The sequence below is a fragment of the Hermetia illucens genome, chromosome 1, assembly GCF_905115235.1.
Source record: "Hermetia illucens chromosome 1, iHerIll2.2.curated.20191125, whole genome shotgun sequence".
NCBI classification, from domain to species: Eukaryota; Metazoa; Arthropoda; class Insecta; order Diptera; family Stratiomyidae; genus Hermetia; species Hermetia illucens.
Window position 1 is genome coordinate 30362987 of NC_051849.1, and position 17651 is coordinate 30380637.

The 17651-nt window shown below is 43.3% G+C and overlaps 1 protein-coding gene across 2 annotated transcripts in view; it reads left to right on the forward strand.

Annotated features, from left to right (window-relative positions):
* The first annotated feature begins 473 nt into the window (after positions 1-473).
* The window catches only part of LOC119646410 (anillin), a 37532-nt gene continuing 20354 nt past the window's right edge, over positions 474-17651 (forward strand). For both annotated transcript variants that reach the window (XM_038046854.1, XM_038046855.1), the window contains exons 1-5: positions 474-648; positions 718-969; positions 1023-2181; positions 13320-13442; positions 13860-14172. In XM_038046854.1, the coding sequence (XP_037902782.1) occupies positions 631-648; positions 718-969; positions 1023-2181; positions 13320-13442; positions 13860-14172 (1865 nt within the window). In that variant the 5' untranslated portion in view covers positions 474-630. The remainder of the gene's footprint in view (positions 649-717; positions 970-1022; positions 2182-13319; positions 13443-13859; positions 14173-17651) is intronic.

Consider the following 17651-nt stretch of genomic DNA (forward strand, 5'->3'; position numbering starts at 1 on the left):
CTCTCCAGAGTTGCTTAGGCCAAGATTGTCTAGTTAACATCGTTGAAATTCTCGTTCAAGTTGGAGAAAGCGAGCATTCTGAGGAAGCTTGATACCGTTGACGAGGAGGGTGCGCACATTGCAGAAACCAATCATAGCCCGTTTTATTTTTGAGCACGAATGTACCTTAACATTCTTCCTCAGTGACCAAGTTACAATGTTGTGTAATTTACAAACATATAGTAAGCTCTCTGGTTAAAATTATGGATTTGACCCCATTAGTTGATCAATTATTCAAAAAATTACTAATTATATAATTGAATATAAAAAAAATAACCGTCAACAAATTAGAAAACATTTATAAACCCTGTCGATCACCCTGTGATCTGTTCACTTGACAGTAGATAAGTTCTGCTCCTCAACTTCGTAGCTACGCCAGCGCCACATCGTCAACAGTCAGAAACAACTTCCACCATTTCAAACTTCAACTGTCTACAAAAAACCGAGTGCGGACGCTTCTGTTTACGAAAAATTCTCTCGTGTCCAAAGTGTTTAATTTTGTTCAAAACATTTTCGTTTAGAGTGGTGTCTTATCTTTTCTAAGGAAGTGTAAGGGTTGTGCAAAGTTTCCGGGTATTGTCGAGGAGGAAAATGGATCCATTCACGAAGGTTTGTGCTTCTCAGTAACGGCCTGATCCGGGCGTGCATCGCTAATCCCATTTCCCGGAAATTCCACAGGGTATACTTGAACGGGCAGAGCAGCGCAGCAGAACGCTGGGAATAAGTAAATCGACGAAATTTCCGCTCGCCGAGTATGAACAAAAGGCAAACCAGCAAGCTGAGCAACGGCAGCAACTGATTGCGAAGCAGAAAAGTGATCGTGAGTCGGCGAGCGGGTCGCCGACGAAGGTCGTTCGCAATTACTCCGTCGATAAGGAAAATATGGACGTTGGAATTGAAATTAACATAACGACCGATAAAAACGTTGAGGTAAGTTGTTGACTTTGGGGGAAAGATCAGGTTACTAATCGGAGTGATATCAGGTTCAAGTGGAAGTGGAGGAGCGTGAGGTTGACGAGGATGGAAAGTGTGTGTCGCGTGTTGATGAGCCCCAGGCCAAAATCCGGGACTGCTCGCGTAACCGTCTGCAACGCCTGGGGGCCCTCTACTCGGATACCGAGAATCTATCGTCGCCAATTCATCGAACTGAAGCGCAATTTCACGAGGAGGAGGATCGATCACAAGAATCAAGTTCAAGGAGACCTAAGCACAAATTTGGCAAATTGGCCGCCTTAGCCGACTCAATAAACACTTGGGAAGACGACACATCTCATCCAGATTACAAGGCAAGCGGCGTTGCTGAGAAAAGGGTAAAGTCGATTGCGCCGGCGCCTCCGGCTAGTCCTCAGAAAAAAATCACTACCCCAGCTGCTTCCACATCGAAAAGTCCAGCGAAGAAAGTAACTAAATCGCCGAGCAGAGAGTCGAGTCCAGTAAAAAAACTTACTAAATCTCCCGGCAAAGATATTCAGTCGAGTTCGGAAAGCATCTCAAAATCTTCAAAGTCCGATTTACAGGAAAAGAAAATGCAGTGGGAGAGGTTGGTCATGGCGGAGAAGGAACGCGCCGCGGCTACATCACAGCCAAAGACTACAAAGGACAAGAAATTGCAATGGGACAAAACTGTTATTGACTCCCTGGAGGCGCAGGGGTTCCAACGTCGCGAATCTGACCAGACGAAAGTCAGCTACAGTTACTCCAAAGAGGAAAAGAGAACTGAGATCAGTACAACTAAACATCAACTGGTCACCAATGGATCCGCCGAACCTAAAATTGTAGCCACGCAACAAAAAGAGACAGTAGTGAAGGAAACTTTCCAATCGAGACCCCAAACGGTTGATAAAACCAAAATTCCGAACGTTCGATCAGGCCTGGTATCGGGTCGAGCTGCAGTTTTCGAGAGTAAGACAGCCGCTCCGCCTCAACCTGCAAAGCCGCAAAAGGATCCAGCTGAAATGTCGCTTAAGGAGCGAGTGTTGTTCTTCGAGAAGAATAAAAGTGAAGCGTTGGTGCCGAAAGCAGCGTTCGCAATGTCAGTTCCGGTTTCGAAAATATCGGACGAGGTGAAAAGTGTGGATGAAAGGAAGGAGAGGTTTGAGCATGCAGAACCGACGAAACAGAAAGCATCTGCCTTCAGGAAAGGTATGTACAAGTTGCTTTTATTTATAAATGTTTTCGCGGTTCATTTTTATGCGGAACGGTGTAAAACTACTTTTTCCAAAAAAAATTTCAAAACTTTTGGAAAAAGATAACATTTTTAATTGTAAAATAGGCTTTCAACTTTGTCGAATACTGTAAAAGTTTAATATCTGTGGAAAAAACGTCGCCTGGCAGTGTACAACCCCCTCAGCTGGCGCATTTTTTTGGCAGATACCGGTGCGGAGGTCTCAATTCTCTCCGTCACTAGAACCAACAAATTATTTCCACAGCACTTAAAGTTAGTGGCAGCAAACTCCATGCCCATAAACATACGGTTGCAGCCACGAGTCTTGACTTACATAAAACCTCGTGGCGCATCATTTTAGCGGCATTTAGTATCCCATATTAAGCGCAGAGTTACTGGGTGGACTGCTGGTGGATATTCGGCGTAGATCTCCGATAAACCTCACAACCTCTCTTAGGTCATCAGGAAAAACTGTTCGAAAAACAACATTCTTTCGATTATTTTTTAGGTCATTCCACATGTTTTCGCACTCCTCCAAAAATATCCCAAAATTAGTACAGAATGTAGTTAAGCATGATGTTCAGCACTACATCAACACTACTGACCCCATTTTTTTGAGGTGCGTAACTTTATCACTTCAGAAGCTCACTGGTGCACGAAAAAAGTTTGACGAACTACTTAAGCAGGGAGGGCCTTCCAACAACTGCTGGTCATCTCCACACCATCTGGTCCCCAAGTTCCAATAACAAGGTTTGGGGGGGTATATGCGCCTGAATGTTCAAATGATTTCGGACCGGTGTCCCATTCTTCGGGGGGTATCCCATTCCTCTCATCAAAGACTTTAGGCATAATTAATCGTGTTTTCTCGACCTTGGTTCTCGCCTTTGCTTACAACCAAATTCCTGCAGCCCCCGAAGATATTCCATAGACTACAATTTGCATACCTATCGGACTCTCCGAATTCACACCAATGACTTTTGGCCTGTGCAATGCGAAGCAAACCTTCTAGGGATCCACTCTGTACTATGAAATTTAGATTTCTGTTGTACTGGATTCTGTTGTACTGTACTTGGATTTGCTCCACCGCTTCCGAGCATTTGGGACACCTCGAGTGCATTTATCAACGCCCCCTTGATCATGACCTAGTTTTCAACGTTGAAAAATGTAGATTCCTCTACCAGAAGGTAATATTTCTGGACTATGCTATAATCCCTCACATCGTACAAACCAGGAAGGTGCAAGTGATCACAAGCCTTGAGCTGCCTAAAACGGTAAAAGTCTCCAGAAGGTTTTTGGGTAAATTACTACTGTTGTTTCCTGTCCAAGCCGCTTCATCACCAGTTCCTCCTTAACGCCATTCTGACTGGGCTTAAACCAAGAAATCTCGAGGGAAGAGGGGGTTATACCCAGAAGCTCAATTGAACTACAACGCTACGTTCGTGAACGTATCTGAACCAAATACTACCGTTTTTCCCTTGAGGGCAGACTGTTCACCTATCTGCTACATGATTTCCGAAAAAGGACCTAGGTCATATAATCCGGCCGCTTTTCGTAAGGAAGTTTTCCGATCAGTGCACTTCGGCATTCGGACAACAAACCGTCTAATTTCTAGCAAGTATTTGTGGCCGCCGTGAACAGCTACAAGCATTACCTCACGATCATTGATCAGTTTACGCAATGGCCTGAGGTAATACCCCTGAAGGACATTACAACACAATCTTCCGCTAATGTTGAGAGTGGAAAGCTGGAACGTTGGACGCTAAAAGCCGTCATTACGGCGTGCGACAACCTGTGTTGGTCGCAGATCTTGCCTTTTGTTTTGCTTGTCCTGCATACAGCCGGCCACGAAGAGTTTGCGTTTAGCCTAGCTGATCTTGTCTATGGGGAAAAACTACGATTCCCCAGCGATCTAGTCGTCGACAAATGAAGCCATCTTGGGAATAACGGATTGTTGCGCCTACTACAAACGGCCATTACCAAATTAACGCCATCAGATCGTTACACGCAGTCAATAGTCAGCACCCCTAGGGAGCTCAAAGTTTGCACCCACGTGCTGGTGAAGACTAACGCTATCGCATCTAAGGACCTCGAACGTGGGAAGCACTCGTTCATACTGGATGTTGAAGGCAAGCCCAAGACGGTTTCAATTGACAGGGCAGACGGCACTGGAATTAAGTATGAATATTCGCAAGTCTCTATTGGGACCGAGTGACCTCGCCACGGGTTTTCTCGCCGAAAGCCCCACCTGGAGGCGAAACGATTCTTGAGACCTGCTTCACATCTCTGACATCACTGAGCAATGACCACACCCGACAACTAAGTCCGAAAAAACGCGGGCGGCCACGCGATTATCGAAAAAGCGAGAGTCTGCCCAACATAACAGAATCTCTCGCGTGAATCATGCCAGTTGATGGCAATTTGATTAACAAAATCACAATTGGAAAAGTTAACGGCGATCAAATTTAAGCGTAAACAAATCGGGAAACCGGAAGCTAGAATCTCAAAGCACTATATTGGTAACAGTCAAACTCATACGCTTCACACTAGGAGTTCAATATTATTCATCATCATCAACGGTGCAACAATCGGTATCCGGTCTAGGCCTGCCTCAATAAGGAACTCCAGACATCCCGGTTTTTCGCCAAGGTCCACCAATTCGATATCCCTAAAAGTTGTCTGGCGTCCTGACCTATGCCATCGCTCCATCTAAGGCAGGGTCTGACTCGTCTTCTTCTTGTTCTATCATAGATATTGCTCTTTTAGACTTTCCGGGCTGGATCATCCACATTCATACGGATTAAGTGACCCGCCCACTGTAACCTATTGAACTGGATTTTATCCACAATTCCGCTCATAGATTTCGTCGTTATGTAGGCTACGGAATCGTCCATCCTCATGTAGGGTGCCAAAAATTCTTGGAGGATTCTTCTCTCGAACGCGGCCAAGAGTTTGCAATTCTTTTTGCTAAGAACCCAAGTCTCCGAGGAATACATGAGGACTGGCAAAATCATTGCCTTGTAAAGTAAGAGCCTTGACCCTATGGTGAGACGTTTCGAGCGGAACAGTTTTTGTAAGCTGAAATGGACTCTTTGGCTGCCAACAACCGTGCGCTGATTTCATCATCGTAACTGTTATCGGTTGTGATTTTCGACCCCAAATAGGAGAAATCATCAACGGTCTCAAAGTTGTAGTCTCCTATCTTTATTCTCTCCGTTTGACAAGTGCGGTTTGATGTTGTTGGTTGGGTGGTTTTTGATGCTGACGTTGCCACCATATACTCTTGCTTTTGGGTCTTGCCTTCATTGATGTGCAGCCCAAGATTGATCTGGATGAAGGCAGTTTGTAAAAATGTCAAGCGGTGACGGCTTTACGGTTTCTTACCAGGGCAGAGGCAAATCGTTAGACGCTGCCTCACCTCTGCCCTGGGAGCAGCGTAACCGTAGCGGCTCGCAGATGTTGAGTGCTCCTTTATATAATTCTTAGAACACGACATGACTACGAATTATATTGAGCGCAAATCCGCCTTATTGACCAGAGCTTGGCCAGAGCTGAAAAAATTTTTTGAGAATGAGGAGGTCCTAAGTCCGCATCAACTTAATGCTGGACCCGAGCAAATGGGAAGCAACTTACTCCCTCTTTCCTGGTCCGCGGACCCCTCGTTTAGATCGTCGTTGAATCGGTGTATCGGCTCTACATAATATAATTCTTTTATCGTCAAATCGTATCAAAATAGGTGATCGCATTTCTTGTCAATAGAAAGCAAATCGGGCAACCACCTGACAGAGAGCTTCCGCATTCCCAAATATTCACAGCAAATGTTGGGCACCGGTGCAGTTGAGATGCTCATGGTCGCAATTCTCTCTCACTTAGTCACTCATCAATAGCTGATTATTATTCAAAAGATTTTATCGAGCATTTCTAGGGTGGTAACCGCATTTCGACGCCCTGTACACTCATCATCAGAAATTCTCGTGCGTGTTGAAAATCAGCTGTTGAATATGTTATTATGGAAGACGCAGAGTTCCCACACGTTCAATTCTGTGTTTGTTTACTTTTTTTTAAAAAACAAATAACAAATCATTACACGATATTCAATTTTATTCATTTTTTCAATGAGTCAAGCACAAATCAAAGGACGTAGCCAGCAGAAAATTTGTCTTTAGTCATTCGAAGAGTAATATTTGCAAATAGTAATAGTCATGAATCTGGTAATGTTATCTTTTGCGTGAGCTGACAAATTACCAACCTCTCCACGCGTACCCCGCACTAGATGTGATATGCAAATCACTCACTTTATGTGTTTACTAATTCACTTTCTAGCGTGATTCAAAATTCGATATTTAGAAGTTCTTAGCGCAATATCTGCTGTGAGTGCTTTAGAGACAACTGCTACGATACCTATATCATCTGCGATGCAAATATTTCTTGCTGCTGCCATAATACATTAGGCTGCATATCGAAGGAATTACCAAGACCGCTTCAAGGCACTTCCCCACTAACCCAGTATGATTGCACTCTGCGATTATATCGTAAGCCAATCTTAGCAATTGAAATTCGCGTTCCCCATACATGCCAAAAGGGGGGTATAAAAATGTTTTCACCGAATATAGTCATGTTGGTTGGGTATCAAATGAAAAGCCTCAATTAGTACTTTATGAAAACGTTCTTGGTTATGAGATTTGTTAGAAAGACGGCAAGTGGGAGGGGTGGAAAGTGATGAATAGTTAGTTTAGTTTAGTTTAGTTAAATGGGGGGAGCCGCAGCTCCGAGCACTCAGGCCATTATTAGGCCCATTGTACTATCCCCGTAAGTTGCCTATTCAATGGCTTCCCACCTACGGTGTTCGCAGGCTTTATCGAATCTGAGAACATTCTCAAGAGGCAGAGAGTGTGCAGATTCTTCATTGAAGAAAACCTTGCCAAGGTGTCTTCGTCTGAGGTCTGAGGATGCCGGGCAGCTGCATAAAAAATGCAGGGCTGTCTCCTCCTCACATTGGCTGCACACAGCCGAAACCACTACCCCAATCTTTTCCATATGGTAGTTTAAGGGGCAGTGTCCCGTCAAAAGCCCTACTAGGGTTTTCATGTCCCACTTCTTAAGGGACAACAAAAATGCCGCTCTAGTGGCCCTAGGCTCCTTCACAAGGATTTTCGCTTGCCGGCAAGAGTCCAAATTTCTCCACTCGGTTGTGTGAATCCTTGCAATTTCACCCTTCAGAGTAGACTTGACAGTAGATGGTCGGATTCCAAGAGCTGGTTCTGGGCCCACCATTGTGGACCCAGACCCTCGGCGAGCCAGTCTATCAGCCCCCTCATTACCGGCGATGTTAGAGTGCCCCGGCACCCACATCAGGAATGTTTCGTTCAGTCTGCCAAGTTTCAGCAGCACCTGATGACAACTCCACACCACCTGGCTTGATATGTTGTTGCCATCTAGTGCTGATAATGCCGCCCGACTGTCGGAACAGATTCGAATGGTGCGACCCCTCCATTTTTGTCGCAGACATTCTTCTGCTGCCAATGAAATGGCATATATCTCCGCCTGGAATATGGTCGTCATTTTTCCAAGGGGTCGGGCCAGTTCTATAATCGGATTCTCCGAGAACACGCCTGCACCCGATCCATCCTCCGTGACTGATCCGTCGGTGAAGATTATTAGGTCTGTAATCTGAAAAGACTCATGGCCACTTGTCGACCATTCTTCTCTTTCGGTGATTACGACAGTGTATGTCTTTTCAAAGACGAATCTGGAAACCATATGATCGGTCGGCATCAGGGCTACCGGATGTTTTTCAAGGAATTTCCATATAGACGCATGCCCGTTGGATTGGCCGCTTTTCCACGCCCCAATGGTATCGAACATATATGCATCGTTGGCTGCTTTCCGTTTCACCTCCAAGTGGATGGGGGGTAAATTTAGGATGGCTTCAAGTGCTGCAGTCAGCGTAGTACTCATTGCTCCAGTAATACTTAGGCAACCAAGTCTCTGAATCTGCGTTAGCAGCTTCCTGCTGTTAGCAAAGTTCAGTCTTGGCCACCAGACGATGCATGCATACATCAAAATGGGTTTTATAATATTATGGATGTATACATCCAATATATCCGTTTAGGTGAAAGTCCCCAGGTCTTACCTATCGCATTCCTACAGCACCAGAGCAATCTGCAGGATTTCTGGTATTGTTCCTGGATATGATGCTTCCACGTTAACTTGGAGTCGAAATGTACTCCTAAGTACTTGACTGTTTGTGCCAGCTGGATTTCCGCCCCTGCTAAGGTGGGTAGCGTATAGCTGCCCCACCTGACGTTCCTAGTGAACATAACTAGTCCAGTCTTCCTAGCGTTCACCGTGAGTCCATTGCGGAGGCACCAGCTGTGGATTACATGCAGAGTTGCATTCAAGCGGTCACATACTGTGTCCGCAAACTTGCCGGTAATTATTACGGCTAGGTCGTTCGCAAATGCTTGCGCGAAGAGTTTTTTGTCCTCCAGGAGCCACAGCAGGGTATCCATCACCAAGAGCCATAACAGTGGAGAGAGAACCCCTCCCTGTGGGCAGCCCCTGAGACATTCTGCTTCAATAGACTTCTGGCCGACCGATATGTGGATTTTTCTCCACTCTAGCATGTGAAGGATCCAACTGATTAGCAGCGGTTCGATTCCATGCTGTCTTGCCGCAAATGAGGCATAATTGAAGGCACCTTCGATGTCCATGAATGCGCCTAAAGCGTATCCTTTATCGGACATCGCCTTTTCAATTTTTGCCGTAAGTTCATGGAGTGCTGTCTCCGTGGATTTGCCTTTCTGGTAGGCGTGTTGCCTATGGTGAAGTGGCCATTTAGGAATGTGTGTATCCCTTATGAACCGATCTACTAATCTTTCTAGTCTTTTTAGCAGAAAGGACGTTAGGCTGATCGGTCGAAAGCTTTTTGCGTCTGTGTAGGTGGGTTTTCCTGGTTTTGGAATGAACAACACCTTCACATCCCGCCATATAATTGGAATATAAGCGTGTGCTAGGCATGCCCGATATATATTCCGAATGTGTAGACCCAGGGCATCCATTCCTTCTATTACTAGCGCAGGGATGATGCCATCCGAACCTGCAGACTTATATCTATGGAACGAGTTAAATGCCCATTTCACTCGCTCCAGTGATACTACTTTGCATGCCAGATTCCAATCTCTCGGTTGAAGGCTGTATGCACCTGTTGGCCCCGAGATTAGATTTTGGATGCTGCCTGGGAAGTGTACTTCAAGCAAATGATTTGCCGTTTCTTCATCGCTTTCTGTGTACTTCCCATTCTGTAAACGTAAGTAACCCAGTTTCTGGCTACGTTCTTTGACCAGAATCCGCTTCAGCTTTGAGGTTGCCTCAAGAGAGTTAGTCTCTTCGCAAAAGCGTCTCCAAGATGATCGTTTAGCCGATCTTATGCTCTTCTTTAGAGCCTTCTGTGCCTCTTTATAGCGATTCCAGCTAGTGCTTGATTCACCCTTCAGAGCACGATTAAGGAGCATCCTTGTCGTTCTCCTCTGTTTTGCCAAATCCGAGTTCCACCATGGTGTTTTACCCTTCTTTGGCATCTTAAGTGGACAGCTTTCTTCGAAAGCTTCTCTCATGCTAGTTGTGATCATCTGGGTTGTCTTCTCAATTCCAGCAATGGATTTGATGCGCCTCCCAGGGCTCATGACTCGGGCGTTCAATTCTGTTTGATACATTACCCAATCTGTCTTCCTCGGATTCCGAAATGGAGTGGGCGGAGGTAGATCCATGCCCATAACGAAATCAATGCGTCTGTGATCCGAGAGTGTGATATCGTTTGATACTCTCCACTCTCCGATCAGAGCCGCGATGTCAGGAGATGCCACCGTGATGTCGATGACCTCTCGCCTGATCACGTTGAAGAAAGTGGGTTCATTACCCACATTTAGGATCTGCAAATCGGTTCCTACTAGATACTCCAGTAGTCTCGATCCTCTTGCATTGATGTTCGAACTTCCCCAGCATATGTGGTGAGCGTTGACATCACATCCTGCTATTACCCCCATGCCTCTCAAGTGATGATTTCTTTAACGGACCCACTCTCAGAAACTACCCAATCGAAAAATTTAAAAAAAAATTAGCTGCCTCTATGTAATGTCCAGGCCTCAAAATACTCTCTATATCGATATCTACTCAAATTAACTTAATAATAGTATATTGGTATATTTTTGGGGAAATTGGGTAAAACTTCCATTAAGGTCATCCTAGAGTTATAAAAATTTGTCCCCAAGTTTGATCAAAATTATACTGTTACTAACGCCCTTCGTAACCTATTGAGCCAGATTTTATCCACAACTGGACGGTCATGATATCGCTCATAGATTTCGTCATTGTGTAGGCTACGGAATCGTCCATCCTCATGTAGGGGGCCAAAAATTCTTCGGAGGATTCTTCTCTCTTCCTAACTTAATATCAACATCATACTAAAGTGGGTAGCCTGACAAGCTAACTGCATTTACATAGTGGGCTACGTACAAATAGGATTGTTCTGCACTCAAATACACTCACAGTAGAAGCAAACATAACCTTTCATACTTGAAGCGCTGAGCTTCCGGTTTCCTGACTTGTTTATTTCTTATACAGTTAGTCGAAGAAACTTAGAGGATGTGTCACTTTACTTCTGCTACAATGGAAACTTTACTTTTCCTTTACTTTATATGTCAAAGTGGGGTTCAAACTAGTTATTCAAGCTCCTTGAAGATAAAGTCAATAGACTACATTAAAGGATCATGCTTAAACTGTAGAAATCTAAAAATGTATTTGCTTTCCTACTATTTGGGTTAAAATGTTGCACTTACTATTCAGATTTTCCATTATTCGAGCTGAAACTCGTTATTAACACAAAACTATTGCTACGTAAGCATATAATAACAAATAGGAAACGGATAACCCGACGCTTCAGGTGTGAAAGGATTTATTGATCCTTCTTGTAATGATATTGTTGTGCACGGTGGTTTCAATTAATTGCATATAAGCCCCATCGATATGTCGATAGCAGATATCCTCATTTCGGATATGATCAAAACGTGTCACGTCACTAGTCCAACGCAAAATCTTCGTCTCCATCATCGCAAGACGCCGTTCATTGTCTTTTATAGTCGACCATAGAGAGCGACAGGACGAATGACATTGCGGTAAATTTTACATTTGAGTCATTCGTTGATAAGTCAATCACAAAGAACACTAGTTGTGGAACGTCACTATCCAGGTTGCGTTAATGCGCGAAGCAATGTCATAACGCAGTTCTCCATTGGCTGATTTACCCGAGATATTTAAATCGCTCAATGAAGAAACTTAACTAAGGGCTTCACGGCAGTCATTTAGTTATTTATTTATTTAATGAACAATGAAAATGATTTCCTAATGGCAAATTATCCTCAGACGCAAGAGTAAGTAAGTAGCTCCTCTTACACTTAAAACTAAGGCAGGAGACAGGGCCAAACGAGCTAAGTTGTAGGGCATTGTAGGACCGGCATAATCTTTTGCCGTTCTGGGTTTGAAATCTTTTTGGAAGTTCTTTTCTGGACAGGACCGATGAATATGAAGATTCTGGATGAATGCATTTATTGCTTTGATGTTACGTCAGCTTGATCACCCGAGAGCCATAAGATTACATGATATAGAGGTGAAACGAGAAGGAGAGGTCAAATATTTCTGAATTACGCTATACCAAAAATTCCTCTGGAAGACACTTGTCGATAGCAGGAAAAAAATCGGGTTGCAGCCCGAAGATGCTTCTATGGATATATACTGCAATAGTAAGGCCAATGATTACCTATGGAGCGGTAATCTGGGCAGAAAGAACCGAACTCAGCACACAAGCCAGGAAATTACACAAGCTCCGAAGGCTGGCGTGTGTATCAGTGGGGCAATGAGGACATGTCCAACGGCATCCCTGGAGGTCCTTCTGGGATTAACTCCTCTCCATGTGCACATACAGATGCAGGCAAGGAGGACAATATTAAAGATGGCCGGAAGTATCAGTGAGGCGGGGGGGGGGGGGGGGGGCTACCTAAACCGAAGGAAGATTGATATTCTTTCTAGGCGGTATCCCGAATTACTGATACAAAGGGATAACATGACAACGAGGTTTCACTTCGAAAAGAAGTTCGAAACACGTTAGAGTAACAAGACGAACTGGGAGAGCGTGGCTGGGACATACGGCTTAAAGCAGCAACTGATTACTTGGTACACTGAAGCATCCCTCACAGCAGAGGGAGCGGGTGCCGGTGTGATAGGTCCAAGGAAAATGTACTTCGGCCATAGACAAGTGGGCCTTCTTTAATCTCTAAATGAACTACAGGGGGCAAAACTTTGCTATTCTAGCCAAGCAGCGATTAAGGAACTTAGGTCCAACCAGGTGAACTCTAAACTGGTATGGGAATGCCTTGAAAGACTGAATACACTCGGCTCGTCCAAGAAGGTCTGGATACTCTGGGTTCCAGGTCATGCTAGGTTGGGAGGCAACAAGGCAGCGGACGAACTAGCCAAGAAGGGAGCAGGGATACCTTTACACGGACAGAGCCCTTCTGTGGAATTGGAAACGGTTTCATGGATATGGCATTAAGAAATGAAGAACATACTAAAGTTCCTGACGGTTATAGACTTGCTTGAGATACTATGATTAATAGGCACACTATTACCAGTAAAAGGGGCACAATAGTTCTTTAAGGATGCGGTGCGACTTTCCCTTAGCAGAATAATAATAATAATGTGTTAGAACTATCCTGCTCTTTTAGCATTAAAAGAGTTCTTTTTCGTTTGCTTCCAAAAATGTTCGCATGTTAACCAGATTTCGAAAGATCCACAAAGCCTCATAGATAAATGTGAATAACTAAATCTTCAGATAAATGGAACTCATTTGGGTCACATACGACACAAAGGACTAATTCGAATCACATATAATTACTTATTGATTAGGAGGCGTGGTAATGGTACTTGTATATAAAATGGTCTATGTTAATATCCTCTATCCTAGTTAATTATGTACTCTTTTCAATAAGGACACCATACGTCTCAAATTTATCCTCTAATGATTACATTCTCATTGTTCGATTCAATAATTGAATTTTACTTTTAGATCTACCAGAAGCGAGGAGTACCAAGAAAATGATGGCGCCACCACCGCCACCTCCATTGCCACAGTCACCAAGCGAACAAACGTCTGATGTGAAACAGTCGTCAAACCACAAACGTCGAAGTCGTAAGTTAATTTATTTTTTCATTTTACTTGGTTTTTGTTGGTGTTCACTATACTAATCCGAACAAGAATATTTCTCTTTGTATAAAAGGTGAACATTTCGTGAAACTTCCTACCATTGAAGCGAATTAGCAAGAAAATTAGAGCCTCTCCTTTACGCTTTTTATGAGTCATTTAATGTCAATATCAACAAAAGATAAAATTCATTTACGTATCCTCTGAGAAGCTTTATTTTCAAATTATATCGTCGATAATTCTCGGCCATTCATGTACTGTATCCAAACAAAACGAAAAGCAGAGACATACTTTTCCTGTGCCATTTCCAAATCAATTTCACTAAAACAAACATTTCTACTACTATCTATCTACTTGGCCGATCCATTCATTCTATTGTCACTGTCTCTATTTGTACATTTTAAGCTGGATCTATTTACGGTAGTCGGGAGGATCGAGATGCTCTATCAACGTCAGACGAAAAACGAATTAAAGTGAATCCAACAAGCAAGCCAGGTCGTCTGTATCCCGTCCTCTCCGACATCGAACTCACTTCAGAATCAGATAATGATAATTGTACGTCGGCAACAATATCAGTACGTTCTGGTGCCGAGGGTAGTGGCGGCGACAAGCAAAAATTCTATCGTGAGGACATCAACAGTATTGAAGCGGCAGCGGAAGAAGATGAAACTGACGAAGAAGACGAAGAGGACGACAGCAAGAAGGAGTTAAATGAAAGGTGGGAAAAATTTGTTTCGTGCCTTTTGTTTTTTCTTTGCATTGAATAAAATTGCTTTGAATCATAAACATGCAAGAGACTTTCTCACTATACACATCATTACTTCATCACTTCACTTCATGCATTTCCGTTTCATATCTCAATCCTTCATAACCATACACATCTCTATCATCATCATCATATCCTCTTCATCCTCTTGTCTGCCTGCTTGTTTTTTGCATGGAATATGACGCACTTAGAGACTTTTCAGACACATTTCATGTCAGTCGCGTCGCATCTCATCAGATTGTATCATGCATTAATGCATTTCATTTCATTGCATCCGTTTGTTAACACAATGGCTCTTTCCTCTCTTTGGCTTTTCAGTTTTGTATGTTACTTGGGAAAAGGATTAAAAATCATCCTCTCGTTTGTCATAAGAAAGAAAGGATTTTTAATTTTTAAATAAAAAATTCGAAGCATATGCGAAATGAACGTGAAATGATTTTGTGAATGTCATGAAATTATAATCTTGCAAATAGTTTGGGTGATCCTTTGTTCTGTCTGTTTTTATACACAAGAGTTCTCAACAGAAAGACTTCTTCCTAAAAATTCCCATGGGAGATATAGTGTTTAAAACAGACGTTGAAAAGTCAAATTTAAATCGTTAACATTCAACTACAGTCTCTTGCATATATGTACAAGTGTATAGAAATATTTTAGTATGTTTGTATTCATTCGTTAGCTGTGGACAATTATATAATTTTTTCATAGAAAAAATCTCAAAAGTATCCCAGTTTTAATACGGGAGCGCTGCCATCATCAGTGTGCACGTAGAAGATGAATTATAACTTTTTTGGGTAGATCTGTACAGAGAAAATAACTTTGACGGTCAGTACTCTCAATGGACTCATCGTTGTAGCTTTTTGTCCAACTTGTTTTACATTTACAACTTGTCTCTCAAGTGGACAGGAGATAATTTGCTGTATTCCTTTCGGAAACATTTAGAAGATGGTGTATATTCACCTAATATTTTACCTTATTATTACCCGCAAATGTCTGGTTGGGTTGACTTCCAGCGCCAAGGCAAACAACTGTTAAAAGGTTTTTTATCAACGATCAGACCCATGACTACGCTTTGTTATTTCAATTGAACAATGTGACGTAGATGTAGTTTATTTTAGAATTATACTTTAAAGTTAAAGTGTTTTAACTGATTTTTACTTTCAATGAAATAGTTTTCATTAGCTTTTAGATTTTAGAGAATTATCCAGTACAATAGCAAACTTTATTGGCAGATTGGTAAATAGAACGATAATCACCAATTTAATGACCATATATCTTGCGTAATATAAGTATTTTTTTCGGCTATGTGTGTAGACAAAGAGAATGAACAGTGAATATAGGTGGCCACTCAGAGGAGCTCCGTGTTACATCGTTTTGTTGTCACAAACTCCTATGACGAGAGATTCAGGCTACCGTAATTTTGTAAGCATTTGCTGACCAAAAACATCTCGCAAACGGGTCTTGTTATAAAAGCGAGAAATCCTCCTTGAGTTGGAGCCGATGGAGCACGCTCGCAATCGGAAGTAAGAGGCTGTCAAATAGTACGAGTAGATTCTACCCTTGACAGTCGCTATCCTGCCAACCCCCGTCAGCCCGCTCATTCGTCTCTAGGTTCCTATTATCCTGAATCCAAAGAACAGTGTCGTTGAGCGTGCCGCCCAGACTGTTGGGACTCGTATTATACGCCAGCCATCGATAGGGTTCCAGTATCGCCACTACCTCCGCTTGGAATACACTGGTGACCCCTGCAAGACCATACTACTCAGCTGTTCAGAAAACTCCCACGCCGATTCCACGTACCATCTTTTGTCCGTTTGTCAAGAATACTGCATCATGTCGCCGGTCTTCGACTCTTTCCTGGTTGGATAGCGCATAGCAAACTTCCTCTTGAAGCTCGGTTTGCGTATGTCGTGATGTGTTAGTAGTTCCAATGGTACTTCATTAGTATGCTACTATGGCAGTAGAGTTTCGCTGTCCAGCATGCACAGTTACCTAGTCTAACAGCACTGCAGGCTATTTAATGTGGAAGCGCAGGAGTACGTAAGAAACACATAAAGCAGGTTCTTATTAAGCTTCGTTCCGTTGATATTCTTACTCAGCGCCTGCCACCACACAGTAGAACTAGATAGGATTAGGATGGGACGAACCAAGGCTGTGTACATCGAAGGAACCATCCTCAACCGAAGACCCCTCTCCTTACAAAGGTCTTCTTTAGTCGTAGAAGGCAATGCATGCCTAACCCTCAGTTCTATGTTCAGTCTCCAAATTGACATAAGTCCAGGATCATATCTAAATACCTTATGTTGGAAGAAGAAACTAATCTTTATTAATTTACACATCTACACATCTCGAGTAAATAGACTTGTTAATTCTCTAAGGCTTCGGAAGTCAGTTTTTCGCTCTGCGGACTTTTGCCCGCACAGTATTCATGCAACCGTTGCTAGCTCAGAAGCGTCATCAACCCAGTTGTTCCAACTATTCTATGACTCGGTCCAAATATGTTTGCAATCGCACCAATGGTAATATTCTTTAGATAGCTGCGAAGATCAGGTCTCGATGCTTCATTTCCAGAATGCCCAATAGCTAGCCAATATTTCGGGACATTTTCTCCTCATTGGCATTGCGGAGGACTTGGTTCGCTTCAGTGTTTACTCTGATTATGAGAGGGGGAAATGGTTTTATTATTCAACTCCAAAGCACCAGCAGCTCGAGTCTATATTGCCGAATGGGGCAAGCTAGATGGAAGATTTCTCGAAGCATGTGCCTATACGAGACCCTCACCGGGGATGCAGCTCTAGTAGGTTTACTTGTTTAACACCCCAGCCACCTCGAGTGTAACTCCACCGTTGAGCGCATAGGAAGCATGCCTGGAGCAGTGCTCAACCCCAAGGCATGCGTTCGCTAAAGATTCCTTCTAACCCGATGCAATCATCCGTTCAATTTCTTTAGGGATCTGCTGGATTCGGAACGCACTACAAGTTTCTTCCGGTAAACCAGGGAATCGTCCTCCAATAAATTGGAGGTCGTTGTGATATGCTTGGATATCGCAAATGTATTGGTGGGGCACACTATAGTAACAAAGCCTTGTCCAAACTCACCTTTCTCCCACGAACCCTTCTAAATCCCTCAGTTCAATCACGCTATTGGCCTATAATGTTCATTCCAATGTTTGATTTGCATTCACAGAACTAAATGAACCCAATATGGTAAGCATAGCAGTACATTAATCTGGCACTTGATGACTTTATTCACAAACTTGTATTGCTGTTGTCAGCCGATATGCCCGAACTCAGGACATCCGCCTACGGCATCTCGGCCAGCAAACCATTGTGAATACAGTGTTTTCCGGTGCCACCTCGTGTAGGTTTCCATTTTGGTCTTGGCTCAACCGACAGAGTGGCAACCCCGTTTTCTTCGCTGCCACCTTGAACATC